The sequence below is a fragment of the Pristiophorus japonicus genome, chromosome 7, assembly GCF_044704955.1.
Source record: "Pristiophorus japonicus isolate sPriJap1 chromosome 7, sPriJap1.hap1, whole genome shotgun sequence".
NCBI classification, from domain to species: Eukaryota; Metazoa; Chordata; class Chondrichthyes; family Pristiophoridae; genus Pristiophorus; species Pristiophorus japonicus.
Window position 1 is genome coordinate 114384523 of NC_091983.1, and position 14831 is coordinate 114399353.

The window sequence follows — 14831 nt, forward strand, 5'->3', positions numbered from 1 at the left end:
TCCCCCACCATCAACATCTTGGGGGTCACCATTGACCAGAAACTTAACTGGACCAGCCACATAAATGCTGTGGCAACAAGAGCGGATCAGAGGCTGGGTATTCTATGGCAAGTGACTCATCTCCTGACTCCCCAAAGCCTTTCCACCATCTACAAGGCACAAGTCAGGAGTGTGATGGAATACTTTCCACTTGCCTGGATGAGTTCAGCTTCAATAACACTCAGGAAGCTTGACACCATTCAGGACAAAACAGCCCACTTGATTGGCACCCCATCCACCACTTTCAACATTTACTCCCTCCATTGCACCATTGCTGCAGTGTATACCATGTATAAGATACACTGCAGCAACTCGCCAAGGCTTCTTCGGCAGCACCTCCCAAACCCGCGACCTCTACCACCGAGAAGGACAAGGGCAGCAGGTGCATGGGAGCACCATCACCTGAAAGTTCCCCTCCAAGTTACACACCATTGAGACCTGGAAATATAGGGCCCAAGTTTTCACATGATTCGCGCTTGATTTTTAGGAGCAACTGGTGGAGAACGGACTATCTTAGAAATCGCAATTCTCCACATTTTTTTTCTGCAGTTCTAGTGAGGTAGAACAGTTCTACTTTGGAACAGAATTTTTTCTTCAAAAGGGGGCGTGTCCGGCCACTGACGCCTAATTTCAAAGTTTCCACAGTGAAAACGTACTCCAAACTAAAGTAGAATGGAGCAAGTGAAGATTTTTGTAGAACTGAAAAAACCTGTTCTACACATTAAAAAAATCAGGCGCAGGTTACAAATTAGGCGTCCAGAACGAGGTGGGGGGGAAGGGAAGTCATTAAATTCTACAATCAATCCTTATTTATACTTCTACAAATATTATACAAATAAATCCAACCTGAATAAACATTTATAAGCAAAGAAAAGATTAAATAAACCATCTTCCTACCTGTGTGAAAGTGCTTCAGCCATCGTTCGTTCCCGCGGGGGGTGGGGAAGGAAACCGCCGTTTGTTGCCGTGGAGGGGAGGGAGGGGAAGGAGACAGCGGTCTGTTGCCGCCGCGGAGGGGAGGGAGGGGGAGGAAACCGCCGTTTGTTGCCGTGGAGGGGAGGGAGGGGAAGGAGACAGCAGTTTGTTGCCGCCGCGGAGGGGAGGGAGGGGGAGGAAACCGCCGTTTGTTGCCATGGAGGGTGGGGAGGGGAAGGAGATAGTGAGAAGGGTAGCCTCAGTGCTGATGACCTGATGGCAATGTGCTTTTATTAAAAAATGTTCAAAAATTAAACAGCTACAAAGAACTACAAAAATGGCCGAGTGCCAATGTTTCCTTCACACTGAGCATGCGCGAACGCTCCAATGCGCACGCGCAGCGTTGCCGGCAGGAAAAAAACTAATTTAAATAGTACCCGCCCCCTCCCACTTACAAAATCGGCGCGAGTGTAGGCTCCGCCCCCCTGGGCACCGCGCCAAACAGACAAGGAGCTGCAAAGCGCTCGAGAATAGCGCGTTTTTTTTCTGCCGCCGTTTTAGGCGCGAAAAACGGGCGCCCAACTCGGAGGGGCGCCCGTTTTTCATCCTGTGGAAACTTGGGCCCATATTGCTGTTCCTTCATTGTCACTGGGTCAATATCCTGGAACTTCGTTCCTAACAGCAAACAGACTGTAGTGGTTCAAGAAAGCGTCTCGGCACCACTTTCTCAAGGGCAATTAGGGATGGGCAATAAATGCTAGCCTTGTCAATGATGCCCACATACCAGAACAAATATAAAAATAAATTTGCTTGATAGCCATCAGAGTATCAGGTGGCAGAATGGGTTAGCATACCACCTTTCAACTTTAGGATTTCAATTTGGATATTGCCCAGAGCTGAAAGTATTCTTTTTCTGCTAGCTGTAAGGGGTTAGAATGAGTTTAGGAGGCAGTTTCAACCATGCCCCTTATGAAAGTAGATCTGGAGCACAAAATTGCCTATAACTTGCCCAAAATGTCAATCTAATTCAAAGGGGATGAAATTGGTCTTGGGCTGCAGCACAAAAGTGATAATAACGAATCAGCAGTGTATTTTATACCCATTCGATTTTCCTTTCTATTGATGGCAATGAAAAGAAAATCAGACGGGTTGTAAAAAAAGAGCGACCGATTCACTGTCCCCAGTTACTCGCTACCACACAAGAACAATTTCAGCTCCAAGGAGTCCATAAGATATGTGCAAAAGAAAAGCCACACAAGTGCAGTTGAGATGTTTTTGTAAGATTGCTGTTAAGTCACAATTTTAGGTTTAGTCAATGAAGCTGCTTGACTTGTTAGCGGTTTATGCTTACGTTGGTGAGTGTGTGTGGGTGGTGTGTATCTAGGTTCTGAATAAAGTTTAATGTTAGCTGTGGCTCAGTGGGAGCACTCTTGCCTATGAGTTAGAAAGTCCTATTGCTTTCACAGGACTCCAATTTGCATGGGCTTATGAGGCTTCTAGCTGTTTCTGGGGTCTATGAGCAACTCGTAAGGCTGCTGACTCGCCATCACTCGTTTCACACTATTGCACAAAGCCATGGTCTACCCCAGTGTGTTCATGCCATTGCATTGTGTATTTGTAAACAAATTAGAAAAGGCTTGCCAGACATGTTTATGAAATCATTAGCCCGATTTTCCAGTCTGCCGTAGACCCAGTGATAACCGGGCACGGCAGGATTGGCATTTGTCCGATTGAGTGAGTGCTGACACAGCTGGAAATACCCGGGTAAATGCTAATTTTAATAAATGGATTCTGACAAAGTATGATGGGAAATGCACAGATAACTGACCTTGTATGGAGGCAAAATTTGCTCTCGTTTTTTTTTTAAAAGCTGTTAAGTATTTGTAATGCATATTCAAAAAGAAGTGGCTCCATAATAAATGTGGAGGCAGGAAACAGCTTCTGTGGGCTTAGAGCTGGAACACAGCAGCACCTGAACCCACTGTTTAATGGCTGGCGAAGTTGAGCTGCATGCGAAGAGCACACAGAAAACTGCATTATTTGCCACTCAGAGTCCCTCCGCAGATGACAGCAGGAAAGCCTGCACGGTAGGAGGTAATGAAAAAGCTCACTGCTGCTTGCACTATCCATAAGACCTGGGAACAGAGGACAAAGAAGAAGACACACCTTAAAGAAGTTGCTCAGATAAGATTACCCATTGTTGCAACAATCAGGTATATCTTTTAAAAAGCACATATATATATATACTACATTTTGGGATTAATGTCGGCCGCTCATTGATGTTCTACTAATAAAAGCTGAAAAAAATCCTCACCTCAAAGTCCGTTAAAAATACACCACCATATTTACACTGAAGAAATTTCGATTTTGTGATTAAATCAGGTTTACTGTCAACAAAACTAGCAGTAAAGTTATCTAGAAGAAAATATTTAATGGTAATGAACAGATTGCTTGTTTACATCACAGATTGTAGAATACAAGGCAGAAATTCCTGAGCAAAGCTCCTTTAAATATGCTAAAAGAAAACCATCCAGAATTTGCCCAAAAATTACGCTGTCATGTATTTTTGATTTCTTTCTAAAATGATAACTGTTTCTTGTAAGGTCAGAACTACCCTGTGGCTTTGATCATGTGATTAATATTCTTTTCCAGGCATTGCTTGAATTTCTTCAGAGATTAATAGACAACAGGGAGAGCAACAAAATGACACTAAACAACGTTTCCGTCGTCATGGCACCCAACCTGTTTATGTGTAAAGGATATTGCTCAAAGTCAAGTGCAAAGACACAGTTTGCAATGGCTGCTGGGACAAGCAACATAATGCGCTACTTGATTAAATACCAAGATCTCCTTTGGACGGTAAGAACACTCTCAGGTTTGCAAAGCATGTCCTTTGAAACAAAGCTTCTTTGAGGTAATGTTACTGTGGTGTATGTAGCACACAAATCACTGACTCCACACGGTCTGGTGTAAATCTAACTGCTGTGACCTTCGTCCTTTATTGTTCAGCTCCAGAGTGCCTCTCAGGTGTGGTGGTCAGCCTTATATAGCACCTGTTGCAGGTACTACCAGGGTTTCCCACCACAGCGCCCTCTGTGGTGTGGCATAGTGCTTACTTTACATTTAAGGTACTGGGACGATACACACTACATTACATAACAGTTACGACTTTGCCGTCCTGGCGAGGAGCCTCACCCGAGAATGCATATTGAGAACTCTGGCACACCTTGTGCAGAATTTCCAAATATTCAGAAAATGTTGTGCAGTGCATGGAGAAACAAAGTCAGAAAATTATTCCTCTTAAGTTTGTATAATTTTAGATGCAGAAGTGACAATGACATCTTGCATCGACCAATAAAAATTGAGAGTTGCAATTTGAAATGTCTATGCGTTCACTCTAAAACCCCAATTTTGCTTTTCTGTCAAAATCTCTGCCAGCGAGCCTGCAGTCCACTGAGTGCAATTTTGCAGGGACAGGCCATTTGAACAATGAGCATAAGCTGTCAACACACCTTTGGCCTTGCGGTATCTGGAATGTCTGGCTAGCAGCTCAAATTAAATGCCATGTACCCACTTAAAGGTAAGCGCTGCATAGTGGGGAAAATATAGGGGTCGCTTTTAACATGTTCCCACTGCACAGGAAATGGGCTGCCTGTTTTGCAACACTCCCCCCATGATTTTAGAAACAAAGAAACATGGAAATTTACAGCACAGGAGGAGGCCATTTTGGCCCATCGTGTCCGCACGGCCCTTGGTCAGCAGCCCTAAAGTTTATATATAAACCTATGAACAATGAAGGAAAGGCAAAGAGCATCTAGCCCAACCAGTCCACGTCACACAACTGCGACACCCCTTATACTGAAACGTTGTACACTCCACCCCAACCAGAGCCATGTGATCTCTTGGGAGAGGCAAAGGCCAGATAAAAACCCAGGCCAATTTAGGGAGAAAAAATCTGGAAAAATTCCTCTCCGACCCATCCAGGCAATCAAAACTAGTCCAGGATATCACCCTGGCCATATTTTATTCCCTGCAGTACTTACCATTATATCTGCAACTTCCAACAAAAGGTCATCTAGTCTAATCCCAATTACCAGCTGTAAGTCCGTAACATTGCAGATTACTGCACTTTAAGTGCCCATCCAACCATCTCTTAAAAGTGGTGAGGGTTTCTGCATCCACCACTCTTCCAGGCAGCGAGTTCCAGATCTCCACAACCCTCTGCATAAAGAAGCCCCCCCTCAAATCCCCTCTAAACCTTCCACTAACCACCTTAAAACTATGCCCCCTCGTAATAGACCCCTCCACTAATGGAAATAGGCCCTTACTATCTACTATGTCCAGGCCCCTCAATGTTTTGTACACATCAATGAGGTCTCCTCTCAACCTCCTCTGTTCCAATGGGAACAAACCCAGCCTATCCAATCTGTCCTCATAATTAAGATTCTCCATTCCAGGCAGCATCCTAGTAAATCTCCTCTGCACCCTCTTTAGAGCAATCACGTCCTTCCTATAATATGGTGACCAGAACTGCACGCAGTACTCCATCTGTGGCCTAACCAAAGTATTATAACCAAAGTATTATAAGCATAACCTCCCTGCTCTTATATTCTATGCCTCGCCCAATAAAGGCAAGCATTCCGTATGCCTTCTTAACTACCTTATCCACCTGGCCTACTACTTTCAGGGATCTGTGGACAAGCACTCCAAGGTCCCTTTGTTCATCTACACTATTAAGTGGCCTACCGCTTAATGTGTATACCCTTTCCTTATTAGCCCTCCCAAAGTGCATCACCTCACACTTCTCTGAATTAAATTCCATTTGTCACTGCTCTGTCCACCTGACCAGTAGAAACATAGAAACATAGAAAATAGGTGCAGGAGTAGGCCATTCGGCCCTTCTAGCCTACACCGCCATTCAATGAGTTCATGGCTGAACATGCAACTTCAGTACCCCATTCCTGCTTTCTCACCATACCCCTTGATTCCCCTAGTAGTAAGGACTTCATCTAACTCCTTTTTGAATATATTTAGTGAATTGGCCTCAACAACTTTCTGTGGTAGAGAATTCCACAGGTTCACCACTCTCTGGGTGAAGAAATTCCTCCTCATCTCGGTCCTAAATGGCTTCCCCCTTATCCTTAGACTGTGTCCCCTGGTTCTGGACTTCCCCAACATTGGGAACATTCTTCCTGCATCTAACCTGTCTAACCCCGTCAGAATTTTAAACGTTTCTATGAGGTCCCCTCTCATTCTTCTGAACTCCAGTGAATACAAGCCCAGTTGATCCAGTCTTTCTTGATAGGTCAGTCCCGCCATCCCGGGAATCAGTCTGGTGAACCTTCGCTGCACTCCCTCAATAGCAAGAATGTCCTTCCTCAGGTTAGGAGACCAAAACTGTACACAATACTCCAGGTGTGGCCTCACCAAGGCCCTGTACAATTGTAGCAACACCTCCCTGCCCTTGTACTCAATTCCCCTCGCTATGAAGGCCAACATGCCATTTGCTTTCTTAACCGCCTGCTGTACCTGCATGCCAACCTTCAATGACTGATGTACCATGACACCCAGGTCTCTTTGCACCTGCCCTTTTCCTAATCTGTCACCATTCAGATAATAGTCTGTCTCTCTGTTTTTACCACCAAAGTGGATAACCTCACATTTATCCACATTATACTTCATCTGCCATGCATTTGCCCACTCACCTAACCTATCCAACTCGCTCTGCAGCCTCATAGAATCCTCCTTGCAGCTCACACTGCCACCCAACTTAGTGTCATCCGCAAATCTGGAGATACTACATTTAATCCCCTCGTCTAAATCATTAATGTACAGTGTAAACAACTGGGGCCCCAGCACAGAACCTTGCGGTACCCCACTAGTCACTGCCTGCCATTCTGAAAAGTCCCCATTTACTCCTACTCTTTGCTTCCTGTCTGACAACCAGTTCTCAATCCATGTCAGCACACTACCCCCAATCCCATGTGCTTTAATTGCATGTTAATCTCTTGTGTGGGACCTTGTCGAAAGCCTTCTGAAAGTCCAAATATACCACATCAACTGGTTCTCCCTTGTTCACTCTACTGGAAACATCCTCAAAAAATTCCAGAAGATTTGTCAAGCATGATTTCCCTTTCACAAATCCATGCTGACTTGGACCTATCATATTACCTCTTTCCAAATGCACTGCTATGACATCCTTAATAATTGATTCCATCATTTTACCCACTACCGATGTCAGGCTGACCGGTCTGTAATTCCCTGTTTTCTCTCTCCCTCCTTTTTTAAAAAGTGGGGTTACATTGGCTACCCTCCACTCCATAGGAACTGATCCAGAGTCAATGGAATGTTGGAAAATGACTGTCAATGCATCCACTATTTCCAAGGCCACCTCCTTAAGTACTCTGGGATGCAGTCCATCAGGCCCTGGGGATTTATCGGCCTTCAATCCCATCAATTTCCCCAACACAATTTCCCGACTAATAAGGATTTCCCTCAGTTCCTCCTCCTTACTAGACCCTCCGACCCCTTTTATATCCGGAAGGTTGTTTGTGTCCTCCTCAGTGAATACCGAACCAAAGTACTTGTTCAATTGGTCCGCCATTTCTTTGTTCCTCGTTATGACTTCCCCTGATTCTGACTGCAGGGGACCTACGTTTGTCTTTACTAACCTTTTTCTCTTTACATATCTATAGAAACTTTTGCAATCCGTCTTAATGTTCCCTGCAAGCTTCTTCTCATACTCCATTTTCCCTGCCCTTATCAAACCCTTTGTCCTCCTCTGCTGAGTTCTAAATTTCTCCCAGTCCCCGGGTTCTCTGCTATTTCTGGCCAATTTGTATGCCACTTCCTTGGCTTTAATGCTATCCCTGATTTCCCTTGATAGCCACGGTTGAGCCACCTTCCCTTTTTTATTTTTACGACAGACAGGAATGTACAATTGTTGTAGTTCATCCATGCGGTCTCTAAATGTCTGCCATTGCCCATCCACAGTCAACCCCTTCAGTATCAGTAAATTGATATCCTCCTGCAGCCCATGACTTTCCTCTTCATTATCAACAACACAGTCAATTTTAGTGTCATCTGCAAACTTCTTAATCATATTCCCTATATTCAAATCTAAATCATTGATCTATACCATAAAAAGCAAGGGACCCAGTACTGAGCCCTGCAGAATCCCACTGGAAACATCCTTCCAACCACAAAAACATCCATCAATCATTACCCTTTGCTTCCTACCTTCAAGCCAATTTTGGATCCAACTTGTCACTTTGCCCTGTATCCCATGGGCTTTCATGACCAGCCTACCATGTGGGACCTTATCAAAAGCATTGCTAAAGTCCATATATACTACATCATACACACGACCCTCATCGACCCTCTTGGTTACCTCCTCAAAAAATCCAATCAGGTTAGTCAAACATGATCTTCCCTTAATAAATTCGTGCTGACTGTCCCTAATTAATCCTTGCCTTTCCAAATGTAGATTTATCCTGTCTTTGAGGATTTTTTCCAATAATTTTCCCACCACTGAGGTTAGGCTGACAGGCCTCTAATTACTCGGCCTATCCCTTTCTCCCTTCTTAAACTGAAGGAAATGGGGACTAAGTGGATAGCTCTTGCAATGAGCCAGTCCAGGCATAATGGGCTGAATGGCTCACTCCTGTTTCTATGTTCTTTCAAAGTACAGGCACAGGCACGATGGACTCAAAGGGACCGAAATTGATAAAGGCCAAGGCCCGCCCAAGTGCTGCCCAAAGGACAGCCGATGGCCACTGAGAGACCGGGCGGTACTTTGCCACGAAGATTCCACTAAAAGTGGCGGCAGTACCGCCTGGTGGCAAAATAATGGCTCACGCCGTCAATCTGGGTGGTAGTGGGCGGGAGCTCTCAATCTCGGCGGCAAAGGCTCTTGCCGCCCAAGTGCCGCCGAGGATGGAGTCGGGCCCAGGGAGGGTGGAAGATCTGAAAATAAAAATGATTATAATAAAAAAACACTGGAACACCTTCAAGAGAACCCATCCAGGTAAGTTGCTGTAAAAAAAATTTTAAAAATATGTTCACTAACCTTTTTTTGCGGGTCTTCATACTTATCGTCGGGGTTAGAAAAACATCCACGCAGCGGTCCTTCCCCCTGCTGGCGCCGACTCCCGCCTGCACCAATCTGGCAGCTCAGTGGGCGGGAGGTCACTTATGCTACTTGGCCACCACAGCCATCTGCAGGCGGTTCCCAGCGGTACTCACCTCCCGCCCGCTCCAGCCCAAGTGGAAACTGGCACAGAGGGGAGACTGGAAGCAAAACTCGGCGGCAGTCGGCGGGAAGGCCACCAATATTGGGGCCAAAGTCCTCCTTCTGTATTCTCAAATTCTATGGTTTTATGATACAATGTTCTGTTCTCGAGAACCCTGCTGCCTGGAAAAAATTTTATGCCTGGTAAAGATGATGCCTTCTGTCCACATGGAAATTGAATGACATGTTCCCCCTTGAAAAGAAGGCATCACTTGCTTGTTGCATCTGTGGACAGCCAAATAACTAATTTGGCATATGTTCTCTGTGGTGGCTTGATGGATCCAGTCATCTCTACATTTAATGCAGTTGAAATCTTTAAGTGCACAATAAAACCTACCCCTGTGGTACAAGTTATCTGTTGGTCAAGCTCTAGGAGATTGTATAAGTATGTGGCAGCTTCCTTTATGAAGTAGAAGAGCTGAAGATAGATCTCCTCTGAAGGACTGAGGAAGCAATATCTAGGCCAGCAGGTCCTGGAGTAAGCATTAATGCAGATATAAAGCATAATTGCACCTGCCATCCTTGTCCAAACTTCCCCCTCGAAAGCTAGGTGTACCAAAGAAACTCCCATCCTCCATGTGGTTTCTTCAAGGGGAATAGCAGCTGGAAGCAAGATGGTTGTAAGAAACATAGTTGGAAGTAAGTCTTACAATGCAGAAGATTAGGCCTATATAGCAACAGAAAATGCACCAATCAAAATGCAGATAAAGCAATATAATAAGCTCAAAAAAACTTTCCAACCAGATAAGCGCATGAGGGAGAAAGAAATAGAAGGATGTGTTGATGGGGTTAGATGGAGAGTGGTGGAAGGAGGCTTGTGTGGAACATAAACCCGTTGGGCCGAATGGCCTGTTTCTGTGCTGTAAATACTATGTAATACTTTCTAACCAACAGTTCTTTGTAATATTTTCTAACCAACATCATAGTGACACAGTTTGATGGGCCATCAAGGTGATTAAACAATCCCCAAAACTAATGAGCTGAATTAAGTGTTGACAGAACTGTCAAAAAAAGTCTATAAAGATGAGCATTTCCTTCCAATCTCTTCCAGATACCAAAGTTTATTATGAATCAAGTGCGGCAACAAAACATTGAAAACCATAAAAAACTATCCAAGGAAAAGGCTATGAAAAAGCTACTGAAAAAGATGGCATATGATAAAGATAAGCATGACCGGAACCAAACTGAAAAGAGTCTAACAGATGTAAGTAAGCTGTACCAACACTTATTTTAAAATAATTTAAATATATAAATAATTACTGTATGGCACCCTTGTGTGAATAACAAATGTACCAAAAAATGCATATTTGGCCAAAGGCAGTTTACAAAACTCTACAATATTATATTGCACTAACTGGGCTAAAATTGCTTCATGGAGTCCAAGAAATCTAATTATGAGGGACCACTAGAGGCCATTTCAAAAATGGCTGGATATTTTGAACTTTTACTTTTGTGCTTCTTCTGGGCCCACAAATAAAGTCCAGCCTGCTGCTGGCCCTCGCTAGCACCCTGGGATTTCGCCCTCTCCCCTCAGGTCCGATTGTCAGCTGACTTGAAGAGAAGCCGGCTGATTTTTTTCCCTCCCCACATGCCTCGGAGTGCTCACAGGTTGCATGCAAATGAGGCTTGGGTCTCAAAATGGCTCAGGCCTCACGGCAGTAACAATAGATTGTCGGTGTACACATTTTGTTGCTTTTATTTAGAATACAGATATATTCCAGTTATTCTCGGGATAAAGCTTACTCCCTGTGGCCATTCATACTAGATTCATCACTTTGATTAATAATGCCATCTCTGGAAAAAAGATACATGCAATTATTTCTTGTCAATTTATTCTTGCAGTCAGTGACTCTTCAGGGTGTGATACGGGTCCAGGCACCGTCTCTTTCCAAAGTTTCCATGGCGATTCAACTAACAGAAGAACTCAAAGCTGGTGATATATTGGCACGTTTCCAACAATGTTTTAGTCAGAACAGGTAGGCTGAATCCTCAGGATTACTTTCTCTGAAATTATCTATACTACTTACTCATCATTTCATCTTGACACCAAAGCTAACCAATTGCTAGCAGGTTGTATTTGGGACTGTAATTTCATGCTTAATATTATTAATTCTATTCTTAAAAAATACTATTAATTCCACATTGGAAAAATAACAATGGTGTCTGCGCAGTAACAATGCATCTATGTTCACAACAGGATTCCTGAATCTGCTAACAAAGAGAAAGTTTGCTTATATGAAATTGGAGGAAACATTGGTAAGAATTTACTATCAATTGTATTTAGTATGATAAGTGTATAATTAAATTGCAGGGAAGAATTAACTTTGTTTTTCATTATGTGAGAGATATCAGTTTTGGAGAATAGAATTTTTGGCCACTTCTTGCAGCCAGTGTCAGCTTCAGGTCCTGACAGCTATGGGTTAGGTTCAGATGAAAGCTTCCTCTGCACTGTCTCAATCCCAATCAGAAGTACGTTACCTCCTCTACCAGTATGGCATTTATTTTTCTCACACCAGATGTTCTTGTGGTCTTTGAGTGAGAACACCAGTAAGTGTTGAAAGTTAAAAGTAATTTATGGTCTGAGAATTGTTTTAATAGGTTGAATAGCCATTTTTGGTTTCAATGCTTTTTGTTGTTTTGATGTAGCTACTGAGGGAGCTGGTTTGTGACAGCCTGAGCTCATTGAATTTATGTCCCTCATTGCTGTCTTTGACTTGATTAGTCTGAGCTGGATCCAGATGGAGGCCCAAAAGGTGGCAGGACAGTGTATTATCTAATCTAATTATTCACATATTATTCAACAACTGATTGTTCTTGAATAATCAAAACTCATCAAGCTGAATAACAAACTAATCGGTGGCCTCATCAAGGGTAGAAAGGCCACCAAAAAAATCCTCATTTTTTCCTTCACAGATGCTGACTGACCTGCTGTTTGTTTCCAGTATTTTCTCGTTTTATTTCTGTTCAAGAAGAATTTGTTTCAGTAACTGATTATGATGGCATTCATTGTACAGTTATTTGGTGCGCTGAAGAAGAAAATTTAGAGTTACACTTGACTTTAGCAATTTAAGAAAGACTTGGATTTATATAGCGCCTTTTCACGATCACCGGACATCTCAAATGCTTTACAGCCAATTAAATACTTTTTGGAGTGTAGTCACTGTTGTAATGTGGGAAACACAGCAACAAATTTGCACACAAGCAAGCCCCCATAAACAGCAATGTGATAATGACCAGATAATCTGTTTTTTTGTTACATTAATTGAGGGATAAATATTGGCCTGAACACCAGGGATAACTCCCCTGTTCGTCTTCTAAATAGCGACTTGGGATTTTTTTCCATCCATTTGACAGAGACAGGGCCTTGGTTTAACATTTCATCCGAAAGATCACACGTTAGACAGTGCAGTGCTCCCTCAGCATTGACTGGAGTATCAACGTAGATTTCTTTGTGCTCAAGTCCCTGGAGTGGGACGTGAACCCATGACCTTCTAACTCAGAGGCAAGTGTGCTACCCACTGAGCCACAGCTGACACTGTGACAAGAGGCAGCCTTGAATTGAAATCGGGACATTCAAATTTGCTAGTCTTGTTCAGTAGTTTCTAAAGCAATCTTCTTGGTGTAACACATGACATGGGTGAAATCTCTCCTTGTGGTTTAGCAAGAGTGGAAGGAATTGGGTTTAGCAGTATTTGACCTGCTTGCTAAGTGAGGTGAACACTAATCTCAGCTGGGACAGCCTCTGCCATTGGGACAACTATCGTACAGATAAAGAAAGATATTGAAAATTGCCATGCCAGTACTTATCTGGAGAGAATTCTCTTTCAAGAACAATATGAGGAATACCACAACTACTGCCTTTTTTAATACTGGGAGTTAATCAGAAGGACTTGCAGTTTTAAAATATAATTAAGATTAAATATAAGAAATATCAGCATTAATTTAGCTTTTCTGTAAATGTTTTGCTTTCAGGAGAACGTTGTCTGGATGATGACACATATATGAAAGATCTATACCAACTTAATCCAAATGCAGAGTGGGTTATAAAGCCTCGATGTCAATGAAGATGTTTTGAAAATAGATGGGCAACATGGTTAGGAAATACTAGACATGAATGGCTCTGTACAGCAAGGAAATGTACACCAGTCAGTCAGTCAGACTCATTATACCTGTCCTGGAATCTTAAGCCAGCAGAGAAAAACAATGTTGCTTATGATCAGCAATGTCTAATTCAAGATCAAAATTACACTTGCAACAGTGACAGATATTACAAAATCAGGATTTAAAAAAATCAGATTAACACAGTATATGGATTTGCATACTTTCAATGATATGATATTGGAAGAAAGCATATCTTAGTATGGGACAACCATAAAAACCATTCTTATAAATAGAACCAAAGATTTAATGGAAAACAGCTCGCTAATAGAAAAACTCAGCAACACTATCAGTCAATCGTGCAGCAAATCACCACATAAAGTAAATTAATGCCAAGCAAAAAATTATCTCATATGAAAGGGAATTCTTTTGATGAAGTAAGGCCCCTAGTTTAGGCCCCTTATTGGGCACGTGATCGACATCCTAAATTGGGCCTCGGGCCTCATCACCATAATTCTGACGAGCTGTGGATGCCAATCGTGCCGACTGCGATGCCAGGAGGAAGGCACTCTCGGGCTGGCAGTGTTGCTGAGCCACCAGGGGGGGGGGGGGGGGAGGACTCCTGCCCCTCCTAGTCCCTCATTTGCATGAGCAAGGGACCTAATGACTGATTTTAGGCATCCATTGGCATGCCTAAACATCACCTGACCCAATATTTCATTGTACTTACTTCTGGCACTTTTCAGGCCAAAGCATTAATCCACTTAAAATAAGTAGGTTGACAAAGACATTTCATACCAATATGTTGTGTTCATCTGCTAATATTGCAAACACTAATTTCTAGGTTTATATAAACCATGCAACCTGAAGTCATGCTATGATGAAAAATTCACAGCAGAAACCAGATAGGATAGAAGTTTTAGAAAAGTTTAAAGGAGACAGATTAAATAGGAATGAAGCAACTCAACAGATTTGTCGAAATGGTCTCCTGTGCTGAAATACCAGTTCCATGTGACATTTAGTAAATACTCTGCAATGTACTCTCAAAGTCTGACGGGATATTTGTCACAAAAAATATATGCATGATTCAAAGAGACGACATCATATTGATTCAAAGGTACTGCTTTTAAAAGGATTTGTATGTGGAGTTTTTTTTAAACCACATTATCCACTTGTTGAGGAGAAATTTCTTCTCTGAGAGGGTTGAAAATCTGTGGAATTCGCTGCCTCAGAGAGCTCTGGAAGCTGGGACATTGAATAACTTTAAGGCAGAAATAGACAGTTTCTTAAACGACAAGGGGATAAAGGGTTATGGGGAACGGGCGGGGAAGTGGAGTTGAGTCCATGATCAGATCAGCCATGATATGTAATGGCGGAGCAGGCTCGAGGGGCTGTAAGGCCTACTCCTGTTCCTATTTCTTATGTTCTTGGGTTCTTATGTTCTTATGTTTTAGATTTTTATGCGTTGAATATGTTCAGAATTAAATGG

The 14831-nt window shown here is 42.9% G+C and overlaps 1 protein-coding gene across 1 annotated transcript in view; it reads left to right on the top strand.

The window, feature by feature from the left end:
• The window catches only part of arhgap18 (Rho GTPase activating protein 18), a 72813-nt gene extending 59505 nt beyond the window's left edge, over positions 1 to 13308 (top strand). The window contains exons 11-15 of the mRNA XM_070884442.1: positions 3607 to 3813; positions 10296 to 10448; positions 11087 to 11220; positions 11442 to 11500; positions 13217 to 13308. Coding sequence (XP_070740543.1) covers positions 3607 to 3813; positions 10296 to 10448; positions 11087 to 11220; positions 11442 to 11500; positions 13217 to 13308 — 645 coding nt within the window. The remainder of the gene's footprint in view (positions 1 to 3606; positions 3814 to 10295; positions 10449 to 11086; positions 11221 to 11441; positions 11501 to 13216) is intronic.
• The last annotated feature ends 1523 nt before the right edge of the window (positions 13309 to 14831 follow it).